Source organism: Rutilus rutilus (assembly GCF_951802725.1).
Source record: "Rutilus rutilus genome assembly, chromosome: 19".
Taxonomy (NCBI): Eukaryota; Metazoa; Chordata; class Actinopteri; order Cypriniformes; family Leuciscidae; genus Rutilus; species Rutilus rutilus.
Window position 1 is genome coordinate 9,902,767 of NC_140232.1, and position 16,395 is coordinate 9,919,161.

Sequence of the window (16,395 nt, forward strand, 5' to 3'; positions counted from 1 at the left end):
ATCCCCCAGAGTTAGATAAGTCCATACATACCCTTTTCATCTCTGCGCGTGCCATAACTCTGCCTGACGCACCCACCGCTAGCCTAGCTTAGCACAAAGACTGGAGGTAAACGGCTCTAGCTAGCATACTTCTCCCAATAAGTGACAAAATAACGCCTACATTTTCCTATTTACATGTTGCGATTTGTATAGTGACAGCGTATACAAATAACAAGGTTACATGAGACACAGTCATCTTCTAACCGTATACATACTGGGAACTATATTCTCAGCACCTGAGAAGCCCTGTGGTGAGGAGCAGAGTTGGAGTAAATCACTCCGCAGAAGTAGCAGTGCTTCACCTTCTGAGAATATAGTTCCCAGTATGGATTTAGAAGATGGCTCGGTCTCATGTTACCTTGTTATTTGTACACGCTGTGACTATACAAATTGCAACATGTAAATAGGAAAATGTTGGCGTTATTTTGTCACTTATTGGGAGCAGTATGCTAGCTAGAGCCGTTTACCTCCATTCTTTATGCTAAGCTAGGCTAGTGGTGGGTGCGTCAGGCAGAGTTATGGCACGCGCAGAGATGAAAAGGGTATGTATGGACTTATCTAACTCTGGGGGATACGGTGAATAAGCTAAAGTCCCAAAAGGTCGGCGTGTTCCTTTAATACATGTACACAATATCTTTTTTTGTGCATGTCCTGTGCAATTTTCTGTAAAGTAAAAAAGGACAGATAACGAACAACAAAGTATGTGCATGACCTATTCAAATGCATCGCCTTATTGAATTTTTTATATGAATTTTAAACATTTTATATAAATGTATTTGTGAGAAATATTAAATAATATGGTCATCATATTGACAAAATATACTAATCTATGTATTAGAAAACTAAGCCACTACTCTTAATGCTGCCATGCAGAGAAATTCCTTACATTTTTATTGTATGGCAAGGAAAATAGGATTCAATTATGTAAGGAATAATTGACGAAAAGTGACCAATAGGCTAGCGAAACTGTAAGTTCATCTGCTCTAAGAAACGCCGTTATTACCTCGCTTGTGAGAAATGTCATGTAGGCTAGCTTTTAAACAATTTTACTGATAAAATCTTCAAAACAGCACTTACAACACGTTACTGTGCGATTGTGTGTCCGTACTGTATGTGTGTGCGTTTGAGTGAGAGAGAGAGAGCGGGAGAAAGAGTTTATGCTTTCTAATTTTGCCGTGCGTTACCCTGGAAATAATTGCACACCTTGGAACATTTGTCAATCAATCAGAATCAAGCATTGAACAGCCCCGTAGTATAAATAAGTAGAAATGCACACCTGTTTCATGTGTAATTATCTAAAATACGAGAAACACTTATATGATATGCTTGCTCTGCTAGCACAACTAATAATAATTTTGAATTGAAATAGTAGATCAGTATGTTCGCTTATAATAATAAAGTCTTAAAAGAAAAGAAAAGAAAAGAAAAGAAAAGAAAAGAAAGAATCTGCTTACTCTGGCGTATTCATTCAAAGAAATTCATAAAATAAAATAAAAATGCTTACTGTATTCATACAAAGAATCAGATTTCAGGCTGTGTGTTTGTCATTGACATTGTTGCTTCATTTTTTATTCCTTCAGTTGGAGATGGCCTTGTGCAACCTGAAGCCTTGAACAAGAAAGCCATCCAAATTATCAACAGGGTGCGGGACAAGCTAACTGGTAAGCAAAACTCTGGCCTTTTCTCTTTTAGACCACAGAAGACTGAGCACACATTTCTAAGTGACTTCACGATTCTAGCACTAACATACGGTACATTATCAAACATCAATAGCTAGTAAAACAAATATTAATGGATTCATGTGAATGTTTTTTACTTCTAGGACGAGACTTTTCCCATGATGAGACCCTGGACGTACCTACTCAAGTGGAGCTGCTCATCAAACAAGCTACTTCGCATGAAAACCTGTGCCAGTGTTACATTGGATGGTATGTGTTTTTATTGTCTTGCTTAAGAGATTGTACGAAGTGTAAAACCGATATTTAAATGTATGTTTTTTTTTCTCTCTCTTATTCTCTTTAGGTGCCCTTTTTGGTAGAGCTTCATATTGCCACTGCTTTCTTTTTCTTTCTTTTTCTGTTAAATTCACCTTGGATAGTGATGCAAGCACAGACTTTGATAATTGACATTGATTTGGGAAAAAAAATGAAGCAGTCACTCTTCTAAGCAAACCCCTGAAAAATCTGAAGAATTAATCTTGGTGGAGATTTTGTAATATGACTATCACATTGTCAGTGTTTTATTTTATTTGAAATGATTTGTACAATTTGTACAGGGACAAATATCACCAAAAAATAAAGAATTAAAGAAAATTAAGACTGTTTCATATAGAAAATGAAACCTATTTTATCTTCATGACAGTTAAATGTTCTTTACAATAAAAATGTGTAAATGATGACCTGAATATTAAATGATGACAATACAATCTTATATTACTCAATGTCTCCTCCATTAGCAATGTTTATGTCAGTGTTTCAGTAGCAATAGTTAAGATACGCTTGATATTAACCAAATGGGTAACACTTTATAATAACGTTCAGTTGTAAGTCATTTATAAGTGGTTAGTTAATGATGAACTATTCATTTTCAAAACATTCATAAAAGATTAGCAAGTGATATACTAACATTTTATGTTTTGTAAATTCCGTTACAAGTCATTTACAAGTGATTAGTTAATGATTAACTAATTATTTACAAAACATGAATATGCGTTTCATAAATGTTTAATAAATTATGGGTTTTTTTTGCCTATATAGCAATTAGAGGGTGCAGAAAGTGTTGTAAATACATTGTACACACGTACAGATAATTTGTAACAGGTAAGTAATAGTGTTCAACACAATGATGTGTAAACGCATGAATAAATCATTTACAACACTTTCTGCATCCCCTAATCTAAAGTGTAAACTATTCATCACTTGTAAATGTATTACACATCATTTGTAGATTACCGCGTCAAGAACCAATAAGGCATAAGATCAACGAATGTTATCTATGAATGATGTGTAACACATTTACAAGTGATGATTAGTTTACACTTTAGATTAGGGGATGCAGAAAGTGTTGTAAATGATTTATTCATGCATTTACACATCTATAACAGGTGTTGAACACTGTAGTGTGTGCTGCAGTGGAAGTGCTGACTGGTGAGGGTATAGACAGCTGTCTTTAACCACTGTGCACCTGATGTGAGCAAAACATTAAAAAAAATAACAATTTATTAAACATTTATGAAACGCATAGTCATGTTTTGTAAATTATTAGTTAATCATTAACTAATCAAATGTAAATGACTTATAACTGAATCTACAAAACATACATAAAATAATGATCATATCACTTATTAATCATTTTTGAATGCATAGTCATGTTTCATAAATTATTAGTTAATCATTTACTAATCACTTGTAAATGACTTGTAACGGAATTTACAAAACATACATAAAATGTTAGTATATCACTTGCTAATCATTTATGAATGTTTTGTAAATTATTAGTTCATCATTAACTAACCACTTATAAATGACTTACAACTGAACGTTATTATAAAGTGTTACCGAGATTGGGTCACAGAACATCATTGGAACAGAACAATACATCCACACAGAGCAAACTTGAACTTATATAAACTTCATTTTACTATTAATTTTCACACTTTTATCATATAGTGACCAGTGGTGTTGTAGATACCTAAAGAGTTACATGGGCCAAGTAAGCATACATGTACAGTGGGTACGGAAAGTATTCAGACCCCCTTCAATTTTTCACACTTTGTTATATTGCAGCCATTTGCTAAAATTAAAGTTATTTTTTTTTTCCTCACTGTACACACAGCACCCCATTATTGACAGAAAAACACAGAATTGTTGACATTTTTGCACATTTATTAAAAAAAAAAAACCTGAAATATCACATGGTCCTAAGTATTCAGACCCTTTGCTGTGACACTCATATATTTAACTCAGGTGCTGTCCATTTCTTCTGATCATCCTTGAGATGGTTCTACACCTTCATTTGAGTCCAGCTGTGTTTGATTATACTGATTGGACTTGATTAGGAAAGCCACACACCTGTCTATATACAGTAAGACCTTACAGCTCACAGTGCATGTCAGAGCAAATGAGAATCATGAGGTCAAAGGAACTGCCTGAAGAGCTCAGAGACAGAATTGTGGCAAGGCACAGATCTGGCCAAGGTTACAAAAAAATTTCTGCTGCACTTAAGGTTCCTAAGAGCACAGTGGCCTCCATAATCCTTAAATGGAAGACGTTTGGGACGACCAGAACCCTTCCTAGAGCTTGCAGAGATGCAGTCGGGAGATGGGAGAAAGTTGTAGTAAGTCAACCATCACTGCAGCCATCCACCAGTCGGGGCTTTATGGCAGAGTGGCCCGACGGAAGCCTCTCCTCAGTGCAAGACACATGAAAGCACACCTGAAGGACTCCAAGATGGTGATAAATAAGATTCTCTGGTCTGATGAGACCAAGATAGAACTTTTTGGCCTCAATTCTAAGCGGTATGTGTGGAGAAAACCAGGCACTGCTCATCACCTGTCCAATACTGTCTCAACAGTGAAGCATGGTGGTGGCAGCATCATGCTGTGGGGGTGTTTTTCAGCTGCAGGGACAGGACGACTGGTTGCAATCGAGGGAAAGATGAATGCGGCCAAGTACAGGGATATCCTGGACGAAAACCTTCTCCAGAGTGCTCTGGACCTCAGACTGGGCCGAAGGTTCACCTTCCAACAAGACAATGACCCTAAGCACACAGCTAAAATAACGAAGGAGTGGCTTCACAACAACTCCGTGACTGTTCTTGAATGGCCCAGCCAGAGCCCTGACTTAAACCCAATTGAGCATCTCTGGAGAGACCTGAAAATGGCTGTCCACCAACGTTTACCATCCAACCTGACAGAACTGGAGAGGATCTGCAAGGAGGAATTGCAGAGGATACCCAAATCCAGGTGTAAAAAACTTATTGCATCTTTCCCAAAAAGACTCATGGCTGTATTAGATCAAAATGGTGCTTCTACTAAATACTGAGCAAAGGGTCTGAATACTTAGGACCATGCAGGCCCGGACTGGCCATCGGGAGCACCGGGAGAATTCGCGGTGGCCTGGCGACTAATTTGGCCTGCTGCCAGCCAGCGTTTTTTATTAGGGCCCAAGCCCTGAAAGGGCGGAGGCCCTATTGTTTTCGTAAGGATTTTTTTTTTCTTTTTTTTTTTTTCTTCATTAGGGCCCAAGCCCTGAAAGGGCGAAGGCCCTATTGTTTCCGGAAGGATATATATATATTTTTATTTTTTCATTATTTATTTTTTTGCCTTTTTGCCACTTTTGGGGCCCTTAACATGCTCAAAAACTCTTGAAATTTTGCACACACGTCAGAACCCGCAGCCATCAGGGCCGGACTGAAGCTGGTACCCGGGCGTGGCAGGGGGACTCGACAGCGCCCCCTGGAATGGTGTCCGAAAACTTGGTCTATAAATCAAACACGCTTGCATGTAATATGAAACTCAGTACACATACTGTATAGATCTCATCGGGCCGAACAACTTTCTAAGTTTTACAAAAGCCCAACAGGAAGTCGGTTATTATACGTTGTTTGGAAAATGCATACAATGGAATGTGAAATACTCCTCCTAGGGAATTCATCCGATCGCCACCAAACTCGGTGTGAATGAAGTCAAGACATTGAGGATGAATTCTTGCGAACAGATTTTTGATATCTCGAACGGTTTGGCCGTGACGAGGAAACGAATTTATGGCGAATAATGGAAACAGGAAGTGTGTTATAACTTCTGCATACATTAACTGATCTTGATTAAACTTCAGCAGTGTGTTCGTTGTAAGAGGCCGATCACATGGATGTGACTATTGTGAGTCAAAGTTATAGCGCCACCAACTGGCAGCAGGAAGTGTGTCCCTTTCAAAATGCTTTGAAATCACTCTTATTTTTACCCGATTTGCTTCAAACTTTGTGTATAATGTAAACACACGGCAGATGTAGACCTGTGAAAGGATTTTTTATCTTTAATACTGTTGCCATGGCAACGCTTCAAACTTTAATATTCTTTTTTGATGCTTTTGAGACTCTTAACATACTTGAAATTGGAAGAAACTCGACAGACACATCACATTTATTAGCCCGTAGACGTGCAAAGTTTCAGAAACGGGCGTGGTGAGGGGCTCAGTAGCGCCACCTTTAGTCATAAGTGGGGGGGTTAGTTTTATCAACAGCAACAAAACTTGGTATGTGTATTGTTCTCATCAAGACGGACAACTTTCTTATTATCTAACTATCTTTGACCAACAGGAAGAGAGATATTTTGGTTTTAATGTGGATTTTCTGAAGAATTTTCTCTCCCTCTCTCTGTGTCTCTGTGTGTGTGAGGGGAGGGGGGGGGGGGGGGTTTGACTATTGCTTTTATATTGTTAATCAAGGTATCAGGGGCTTTTGGGGTCCTTAACGTGCTCAAAAACTCTTGAAACTTTGCACACAAGTCAGAACCCCCTGCCATCAGGGACGGGCTGAAGCTGGTACCCGGGCGTGGCAGGGGGGCTCAACAGCGCCCCCTTGAACGGGGTCCCAAAACTTGGTCCATAGATCAAACACGCTTGCATTAATTAATATGAAACTCGGTACACATATAGATCTCATCGGGCTGAACAACTTTCCCCCGGTCAAGTTTTACGCCAGCCCAACAGGAAGTCGGCTATTATGGGTTGTTTGGAAAACGCTTGCTGTGGAATGCGAAGTACTCCTCCTAGAGAATTCATCCAATCCCCACCAAACTCGGTCAGCATGAAGTCAAGACATTGAGGATGCTAAACTGTGGACGGATTGTTGATATTTCGAACGGTTTGGCCGTGGCGAGGAAACTAATTCATGGCGAGAAAAGATAAAAACGAAGTGTTATAACTTCTGCATACATTAACTGATCTTGATGAAACTTCAGCAGTGTGTTCGTGGTAAGAGGCCGATCACATGTATGTAACTATTGTGAGTCAAAGTTATAGCGCCACCAACTGGCAGCAGGAAGTGTGTCACTTTCTAAATGCTTTTGACAAAAGTGAAGGGGTTAATTTTATGTACAGTCACAAAAATCAGTACGTATATTGGTCTCATCGAGCCGGACAACTTTCTCATTTACAGTCATTAGCTCTGACCAACAGGAAGTCAGATATTTTGGTTTGAATGTGGATTTCTTTGCAAAATCAGCCTCTGTATTTTTACCCACTCCTCTTAAGTGGTTTATAATTTTTTTTTGTTACATTTATTATATATATATATATATATATATATATAGCTGCCAGCAGCGATGGAGGGCCCAAGCCGGTGACACCGCCACCCCGGTGGCTTTAGTGTAACTAAAGGCACCAGGGTGGCGGTGCCACCGGCTTGGGCCCGCAATCGCTGCTCGCAGCTATATTTATATATATATATATATATATATATATATATATATATATATATATATATACACACATTTTCGAATTTGTCATTCAATAAAATTATTATAATAAAATAAAATCATGAATCTGTTAGTCTTAACTGGCAAGGCTACGATTCGACTTTAAGCCTCAGTTAAACAGAAAATGCGAGCAGCACCCGATGATGGAGAGAAAACGGCAAGGTGTAGCAGAGAGGGAAAGGACAACGAAAAAGAAAGCACTCAGAGCATCAAAATGTTGCAAAATGAATGACCTGTTCAGGGCTTCAGTTTCATCTGTAAATACTGTACTTTTTTTCTTCGTTAAAAATGCTAGCAAATGTAAGTGGTATAGCGCCCCTATTACTATCGTCACTCAAAATACTGTATGCTAAAGGAGATTAATATTTAGTAGTGTAAAGTTACATTAGTAATTTAGCAGACAAATATTAACATTTATTAACAAAAAATAATGCAATATAATTTTATTACACAATTTAGAAAATTATGTCAGGCCATTTGTGAGGTTTAAAACTTTTTTCCTTTCCTTTTTTTTTTTTTTTAATCAAATGAAGGTGGAGACAGTCAACCTAGCACTAGCTGTGGTGCAATGATCACACATTCAGCCAGGGAGTGAGATGACATGTAGAAGGAAAATAAGATTATTATTTTTTAACATATTGTATGAAGTATAGTGTTGCTAAATGTTGGATATTTAAGTAATTTTAAGATAAAAACAACATTTTGTTTTAGACATAGATTTTTTACTAAAATAAATGTCGATTCTGGGCAAACAAATTACAATAAGGTGGTTGTTTTACACCAAGGTGGAGACAGTTCTGTTTGTAACATGAGGCCAGAACAAGTGACAGGTGAAGAAGAGACAGGTACTAGAAAAATACGCACACTTTATATATACATACATACGTATATGTATGTATGTATATATGAAGTGTGCGTATTATTCTTGTACCTGTCTCTTCTTCAGGTACTGGTGGAAGGGAGAGACAGAGATATTAGGGCAAATGAAGAAAAGGAAAAAGGAAGTGAGGATACCGTTCAAGAGAAAGCCTTTAATTATTTTACACGGCCCCAGCCTAAGGATTTAGACCAATAAATGTAATTTAGGAAAAAATAGGGTTGTCCGTGTTTCTAAATTTTATTTGGGTGCATAGGATGGCCTGGGTGGGTATAGGATTTCCCGGCCTGAAATTGTGTCCCAGTCCGGCCCTGGGACCATGTGATATTTCAGTTTTTCTTTTTTAATAAATGTGCAAATTTTTTAACAATTCTGTGTTTTTCTGTCAAAATGGGGTGCTGTGTGTACAATAATGAGGGGGAAAAAAGAACTTAAATGATTTTAGCAAATGGCTGCAATATAACAAAGAGTGAAAAATGTAAGGGGGTCTGAATACTTTCCGTACCCACTGTAAGTGACTACATATAGTGTGATAGAACTTTAAGACCCTAGGCATAGTTGTCTATAAATATCTCATACAGCAATCATGAGAACAGCAACATGAAAGCAAATAAGTAGAACCGGTCAAAGTCTAGAACTCTTGATTAGTTTGATTGCATGATAACCCAATGGATGAATTGCAAAGCAAGTGCATATTTATTATCTGGAGGGCAGGCTACACGAATAAACAAGGTTATGCAAAGTGGCGGAAAAGATCGCTTGGTCCTACCACCTTGGTGAAAACTTGCTGGGACCCGAAGGGTATATGCCTCTTGCAAAGGCTTCAGCAGAGACCACTGGGGAACAGGATTTGATCCAATAAGTGATATCTTTTCCCTTCAAGGTATCACAGAACATCAATGGAACAGAACAATACATCCACACAGAGCAAACTTTAGGTAATATAAACTTATACTTATGATTAATTTTCACAACGAGCAAACTTGAACTAATATAAACTTCTTATGAATAATTTTTACACTTTTATCATATAGTGACCAGTGGTGTTGTAAATACCTAAAGAGTTACATATGCCAAGTAAGCATACATGTAAGTGGCTACATGTGGTGTGATAAAACTTCAAGACCCTACACTGTTAGACATTTATAATGCATAAATAATGTGAGCAAAGTATTACTGTGAACTTATTTCATTTGAGACCACTTAAAAAACTATTGTACATAAAGAGACTTCCACTGGACCAGCAACTACACAGTCACCTCCTGTTAAATAAAGCAACATGCAGCATATCATCAATGTTTCTAGATCTTCTCCTGGACTGGAGCACAGGCTCTACTCTTCAGTAGAGGCATAGATACAGTGAGGAAAATAAGTATTTGAACACCCTGCTATTTTGCAAGTTCTCCCACTTGGAAATCATGGAGGGGTCTGAAATTGTCATCGTAGGTGCATGTCCACTGTGAGAGACATAATCTAAAAAAAAAAAATCCAGAAATCACAATATATGATTTTTTAACTATTTATTTGTATGATACAGCTGCAAATAAGTATTTGAACACCTGTCTATCAGCTAGAATTCTGACCCTCAAAGACCTGTTAGTCTGCCTTTAAAATGTCCACCTCCACTCCATTTATTATCCTAAATTAGACGCACCTGTTTGAGGTTGTTAGCTGCATAAAGACACCTGTCCACCCCATACAATCAGTAAGAATCCAACTACAAACATGGCCAAGACCAAAGAGCTGTCCAAAGACACTAGAGACAAAATTGTACACCTCCACAAGGCTGGAAAGGGCTAAGGGGAAATTGCCAAGCAGCTTGGTGAAAAAAGGTCCACTGTTGGAGCAATCATTAGAAAATGGAAGAAGCTAAACATGACTGTCAATCTCCCTCGGACTGGGGCTCCATGTAAGATCTCACCTCGTGGGGTCTCAATGATCCTAAGAAAGGTGAGAAATCAGCCCAGAACTACATGGGAGGAGCTGGGCAATGACCTGAAAAGAGCTGGGACCACCGTTTCCAAGGGTACTGTTGGTAATACACTAAGACGTCATGGTTTGAAATCATGCATGGCACGGAAGGTTCCCCTGCTTAAATCAGCACATGTCAAGGCCCGTCTTAATTAAGTTTGCCAATGACCATTTGGATGATCCAGAGGAGTCATGGGAGAAAGTCATGTGGTCAGATGAGACCAAAATAGAACTTTTTGGTCATAATTCCACTAAACGTGTTTGGAGGAAGAAGAATGATGAGTACCATCCCAAGAACACCATCCCTACTGTGAAGCATGAGGGTGGTAGCATCATGCTTTGGGGGTGTTTTTCTGCACATGGGACAGGGCGACTGCACTGTATTAAGGAGAGGATGACCGGGGCCATGTATTGTGAAATTTTGGGGAACAACCTCCTTCCCTCAGTTAGAGCATTTAAGATGGGTCGAGGCTGGGTCTTCCAACATGACAATGACCCGAAGCACACAGCCAGGATAACCAAGGAGTGGCTCTGTAAGAAGCATATCAAGGTTCTGGCGTGGCCTAGCCAGTCTCCAGACCTAAACCCAATAGAGAATCTTTGGAGGGAGCTCAAACTCCGTGTTTCTCAGCGACAGCCCAGAAACCTGACTGATCTAGAGAAGATTTGTGTGGAGGAGTGGGCCAAAATCCCTCCTGCAGTGTGTGCAAACCTGGTGAAAAACTACAGGAAACGTTTGACCTCTCTGTAATTGCAAACAAAGGCCAAAAATATTACTGTACCAAATATTAACATTGATTTTCTCAGGTGTTCAAATACTTATTTGCAGCTATATCATACAAATAAATAGTTTAAAAAAAATATACATTGTGATTTCTGGATTTTTTTTTTTTTTTTTGATTATGTCTCTCACAGTGGACATGCACCTACGATGACAATTTCAGACCCCTCCATGATTTCTAAGTGGGAGAACTTGCAAACTAACTTATCTCTTTCTTTCTTTCTAACTAATCTATCTATCTTTCTAACTAACTTATCTTTCTAACTAACTTATAAATCTTTCTTACTATATCTATCTATCTATCTATCTATCTATCTATCTACCTTTCTTTATTTCTTACTAATCTATCTTTCTTTCTAGCTAACTTATCTATCTTTCTTTCTAACTAACTAATCTATCTTTCTTTCTAACTAACTAATCTATCTTTCTTTCTAACTAACTAATCTATCTTTCTTTCTAACTAACTAATCTTTCTTTCTTTCTTATCTATCTATCTTTCTAACTAACTTATCTTTCTTTCTTTCTTTCTAACTAATCTATCTTTCTAACTAACTTATCTATCTTTCTAACTAACTTATCTATCTTTCTTTCTTTCTAACTAATCTATCTTTCTAACTAACTTATCTATCTTTCTAACTAACTTATCTTTCTTTCTTTTCTTTCTTTCTTTCTTACTTATCTATCTTTCTAACTAACTTATCTTTCTAACTAACTTATCTATCTTTCTTTCTTACTAATCAATCTTTCTAACTAAACTTATCTATCTTTCTTTCTAATCAATCTTTCTAACTACCTTATCTAGCTTTCTTTTTCTTTCTAACTAATCTATCTATCTTTCTAACTAACTTATCTATCTTTCTTTCTTTCTTTTTAAATAATCTATCTATCTTTCTAACTTATCTATCTTTCTTTCTTTTTAACTAATCTTTCTTTCTTTTTAACTAATCTATCTATCTTTCTTACTAACTTATATATCTTTCTTACTAATCTATCTATCTATCTATCTATCTATCTATCTATCTATCTATCTATCTATCTATCTATCTAACTAACTTATATATCTTTCTTTCTTACTAATCTATCTATCTATCTATCTATCTAACTTATCTATCTTTATTTCTTACTAATCTATCTATCTTTCTAACTTATCTATCTATCTTTCTTTCTTTCTAACTAATGTATCTATCTTTCTAACTTATCTTTCTTTCTTACTAATCTATCTTTCTAACTAACTAATCTATCTTTCTTTCTTTTTAACTAATCTATCTATCTTTCTTTTTAACTAATCTATCTATCTTTCTAACTATCTTATCTATCTTTCTTTTTAACTAATCTATCTATCTTTCTAACTAACTTATCTATCTTTCTTTCTAACTAACTTATCTATCTTTCTTTCTAACTAATCTATCTTTTCTTTATAACTAACTAATCTATCTTTCTTTATTTCTAACTAATCTATCTTTCTAACTAACTTATCTTTCTTTCTTTCTAACCAATCTGTCTATCTTTCTAACTAACTTATCTATCTTTCTTTCTTTCTAACTAATCTATCTATCTTTCTAACTAACTTATCTATCTTTCTTTCTTACTAATCTATCTATCTTTCTAACTTATCTATCTTTCTAACTAATCTTTCTTTCTAACTAACTTATATATCTTTTTCTAACTGACTCATCTACCTTTTTTCTAACTTATCTATCTTTTTTCTAACTAATCTATTTATCTTTCTAACTAACTTATCTATCTTTTTTTCTAACTAATCTATCTTTCTTTCTAACAAACTTATCTATCTTTCTTTATTTCTTACTAATCTATGTTTCTTTCTAACTGATCTATCTGTCTAACTAATCTTTCTTTCTAACTTTTCTTTCTTTCTAACTAATTTTTCTTTCTAACTAATCCATCTTTCTTTCTTCTTTCTTTCTTAGTATTCTTTCTTTCTAACTAATCTATCTATCAAACTTTAAACTTCTCCAAACTCTCTGGTCCGGCTTTCTCAAGCCAACTTAAAGTTTGTCTCAACAAACTTTTTTTTTCTAGTTACACACTAAAATACTATAATTTACCATATGCTTACCAGGTAAATACTTAGTAAATTAGTTTGTAGTTTCTCTGCATTTACATAGTTGTTACCTGTGGTAATTACCAATAACCAACTATAACTTACCATATATTTACCAGGTAAATACCTAGTAATTAGTTTGTAGTTTCTCTGAATTTACATACTTGTTACCTGTGGTAATTACCAATAACCAACTATAACTTACCATATACAGTGAGGAAAATAAGTATTTGAACACCCTGCTATTTTGCAAGTTCTCCCACTTAGAAATCATGGAGGGGTCTGAAATTGTCATCGTAGGTGCATGTCCACTGTGAGAGACATAATCTAAAAAAAAAATCCAGAAATCACAATGTATGATTTTTTAACTATTTATTTGTATGATACAGCTGCAAATAAGTATTTGAACACCTGAGAAAATCAATGTTAATATTTGGTACAGTAGCCTTTGTTTGCAATTGCAGAGGTCAAACGTTTCCTGTAGTTTTTCACCAGGTTTGCACACACTGCAGGAGGGATTTTGGCCCACTCCTCCACACAGATCTTCTCTAGATCAGTCAAGTTTCTGGGCTGTCGCTAAGAAACACGGAGTTTGAGCTCCCTCCAAAGATTCTCTATTGGGTTTAGGTCTGGAGACTGGCTAGGCCACGCCAGAACCTTGATATGTCCACTGTGAGAGACATAATCTAAAAAAAAAATCCAGAAATCACAATGTATGATTTTTTAACTATTTATTTGTTAAAAGGAGGGAGGGCGTTTTCACATTTAGCTCCAAAACTCTGGAATAGTCTTCCTGATATTGTTCGAGTCTCAGATTCGCTGTCCCAGTTTAAAACTAGATTAAAGACGCATCTCTTTAGCCAAGCATTCACATAATAATTACCTTTTATACCACAGTTGAATCAGATTGAATGCATTAATATTATGAACAGCAGCTACGCTAATTATTTCCCATCTGCTTTTTTGTTGTTATCTCGGGACGCCCGTGAAGAGACGACTCGACGCCCGTGACGAGACGACTCGACGCCCGTGAAGAGACGACTCGACGCTGGCGATATGTTTATGCCCTAAATCAATACATGATTAACTAACTGTATTTCTCTATGTACATTTCTGAAATGCACTTTCTGTAAAGCTGCTTTGAAACAATATGTATTGTGAAAAGCGCTATACAAATACATTTGAAAAAAAATACATTTGAATATGCTTCTTACAGAGCCACTCCTCGGTTATCCTGGCTGTGTGCTTCGGGTCATTGTCATGTTGGAAGACCCAGTCTCGACCCATCTTCAATGCTCTAACTGAGGGAAGGAGGTTGTTCCCCAAAATCTCGCTATACATGGCCCCGGTCATCCTCTCCTTAATACAGTGCAGTCGCCCTGTCCCATGTGCAGAAAAACACCCCCAAAGCATGATGCTACCACCCCCATGCTTCACAGTAGGGATGGTGTTCTTGGGATGGTACTCATCATTCTTCTTCCTCCAAACACATTTAGTGGAATTATGACCAAAAAGTTCTATTTTGGTCTCATCTGACCACATGACTTTCTCCCATGACTCCTCTGGATCATCCAAATTGTCATTGGCAAACTTAAGACGGGCCTTGACATGTGCTGGTTTAAGCAGGGGAACCTTCCGTGCCATGCATGATTTCAAACCATGACGTCTTAGTGTATTACCAACAGTAACCTTGGAAACGGTGGTCCCAGCTCTTTTCAGGTCATTGACCAGCTCCTCCCGTGTAGTTCTGGGCTGATTTCTCACCTTTCTTAGGATCATTGAGACCCCACGAGGTGAGATCTTGCATGGAGCCCCAGTCCGAGGGAGATTGACAGTCATGTTTAGCTTCTTCCATTTTTTAATGATTGCTCCAACAGTGGACCTTTTTTCACCAAGCTGCTTGGCAATTTCCCCGTAGCCCTTTCCAGCCTTGTGGAGGTGTACAATTTTGTCTCTAGTGTCTTTGGACAGCTCTTTGGTCTTGGCCATGTCAGTAGTTGGATTCTTACTGATTGTATGGGGTGGACAGGTGTCTTTATGCAGCTAACGACCTCAAACAGGTGCATCTAATTTAGGATAATAAATGGAGTGGAGGTGGACATTTTAAAGGCAGACTAACAGGTCTTTGAGGGTCAGAATTCTAGCTGATAGACAGGTGTTCAAATACTTATTTGCAGCTGTATCATACAAATAAATAGTTAAAAAATCATATATTGTGATTTCTGGATTTTTTTTTTTAGATTATGTCTCTCACAGTGGACATGCACCTACGATGACAATTTCAGACCCCTCCATGATTTCCAAGTGGGAGAACTTGCAAAATAGCAGGGTGTTCAAATACTTATTTTCCTCACTGTATTTACCAGGTAAATACCTAGTAATTAGGGGACTGTTAAAGGAAGGGTTAGCACTTTTTTGGTATGTTTTGCTCACATCAGGAGCACAGTGGTTAGACTCCATGTGTTTCAGAGAAGACAGCTGTCTATACCCTCACCAGTCAGCACTTACACTGCAGTACTACAGTGTTCAACACCTGTTATAGATGTGTAAACGCATGAATAAATCATTTACAACACTTTCTGCATCCCCTAATCTAAAGTGTAAACTATTCATCACTTGTAAATGTGTTACACATCATTCGTAGATTACCACTTCAAGAATCAGTAAGGCATAAGATCAACAAATCTTACCTACGAATGATCTTTATTCTTATATATCAGGAGAGAAACTCTGAGAAGATATTATATTCATGCCAGGTCTATGCGTTTCCGTGTTTCTCTGTCATCTTCATTTATATACCGCTTTTAACACTCTGCTGTAGTACAATAAGGATTGAGCTTAAATACACAACTGAACGACTTTCAACTTCCTTGTAAGGTAGAAAAACATGTTGCTTATGTTTAAAAATGGAATGTATACCTAATGCTTACACATGATACAATCCACTATCCCTCTGTGTTACATTAGTGGTATACAAATGGTATATTTGCATCAGTTGAAAAAATCCTTTCCTTGCAAAGAGCATACCAACTGTACACATTTAAAGTATCATCATCATTGGAACATCTCTGCTCAATGAACGTGGCATTGCACACATACCTTTAAGCAGAATATATAATCCACCCAGCTACCCTCCTTGTGCCTAAAATATGTTCCTTAAACACATGTCCATGCAATCTATAGTCTAACTC

At 37.1% G+C, this 16,395-nt stretch overlaps 1 protein-coding gene across 1 annotated transcript in view; it reads left to right on the forward strand.

Moving 5' to 3' along the window:
• Positions 1–2,479, forward strand: part of mtor (mechanistic target of rapamycin kinase) — a 222,836-nt gene extending 220,357 nt beyond the window's left edge. Inside the window, exons 56-58 of the mRNA XM_084388404.1 lie at positions 1,620–1,700; positions 1,862–1,967; positions 2,062–2,479. Of these exons, the coding sequence (XP_084244530.1) occupies positions 1,620–1,700; positions 1,862–1,967; positions 2,062–2,077 (203 nt within the window). The 3' untranslated portion in view covers positions 2,078–2,479. The remainder of the gene's footprint in view (positions 1–1,619; positions 1,701–1,861; positions 1,968–2,061) is intronic.
• The last annotated feature ends 13,916 nt before the right edge of the window (positions 2,480–16,395 follow it).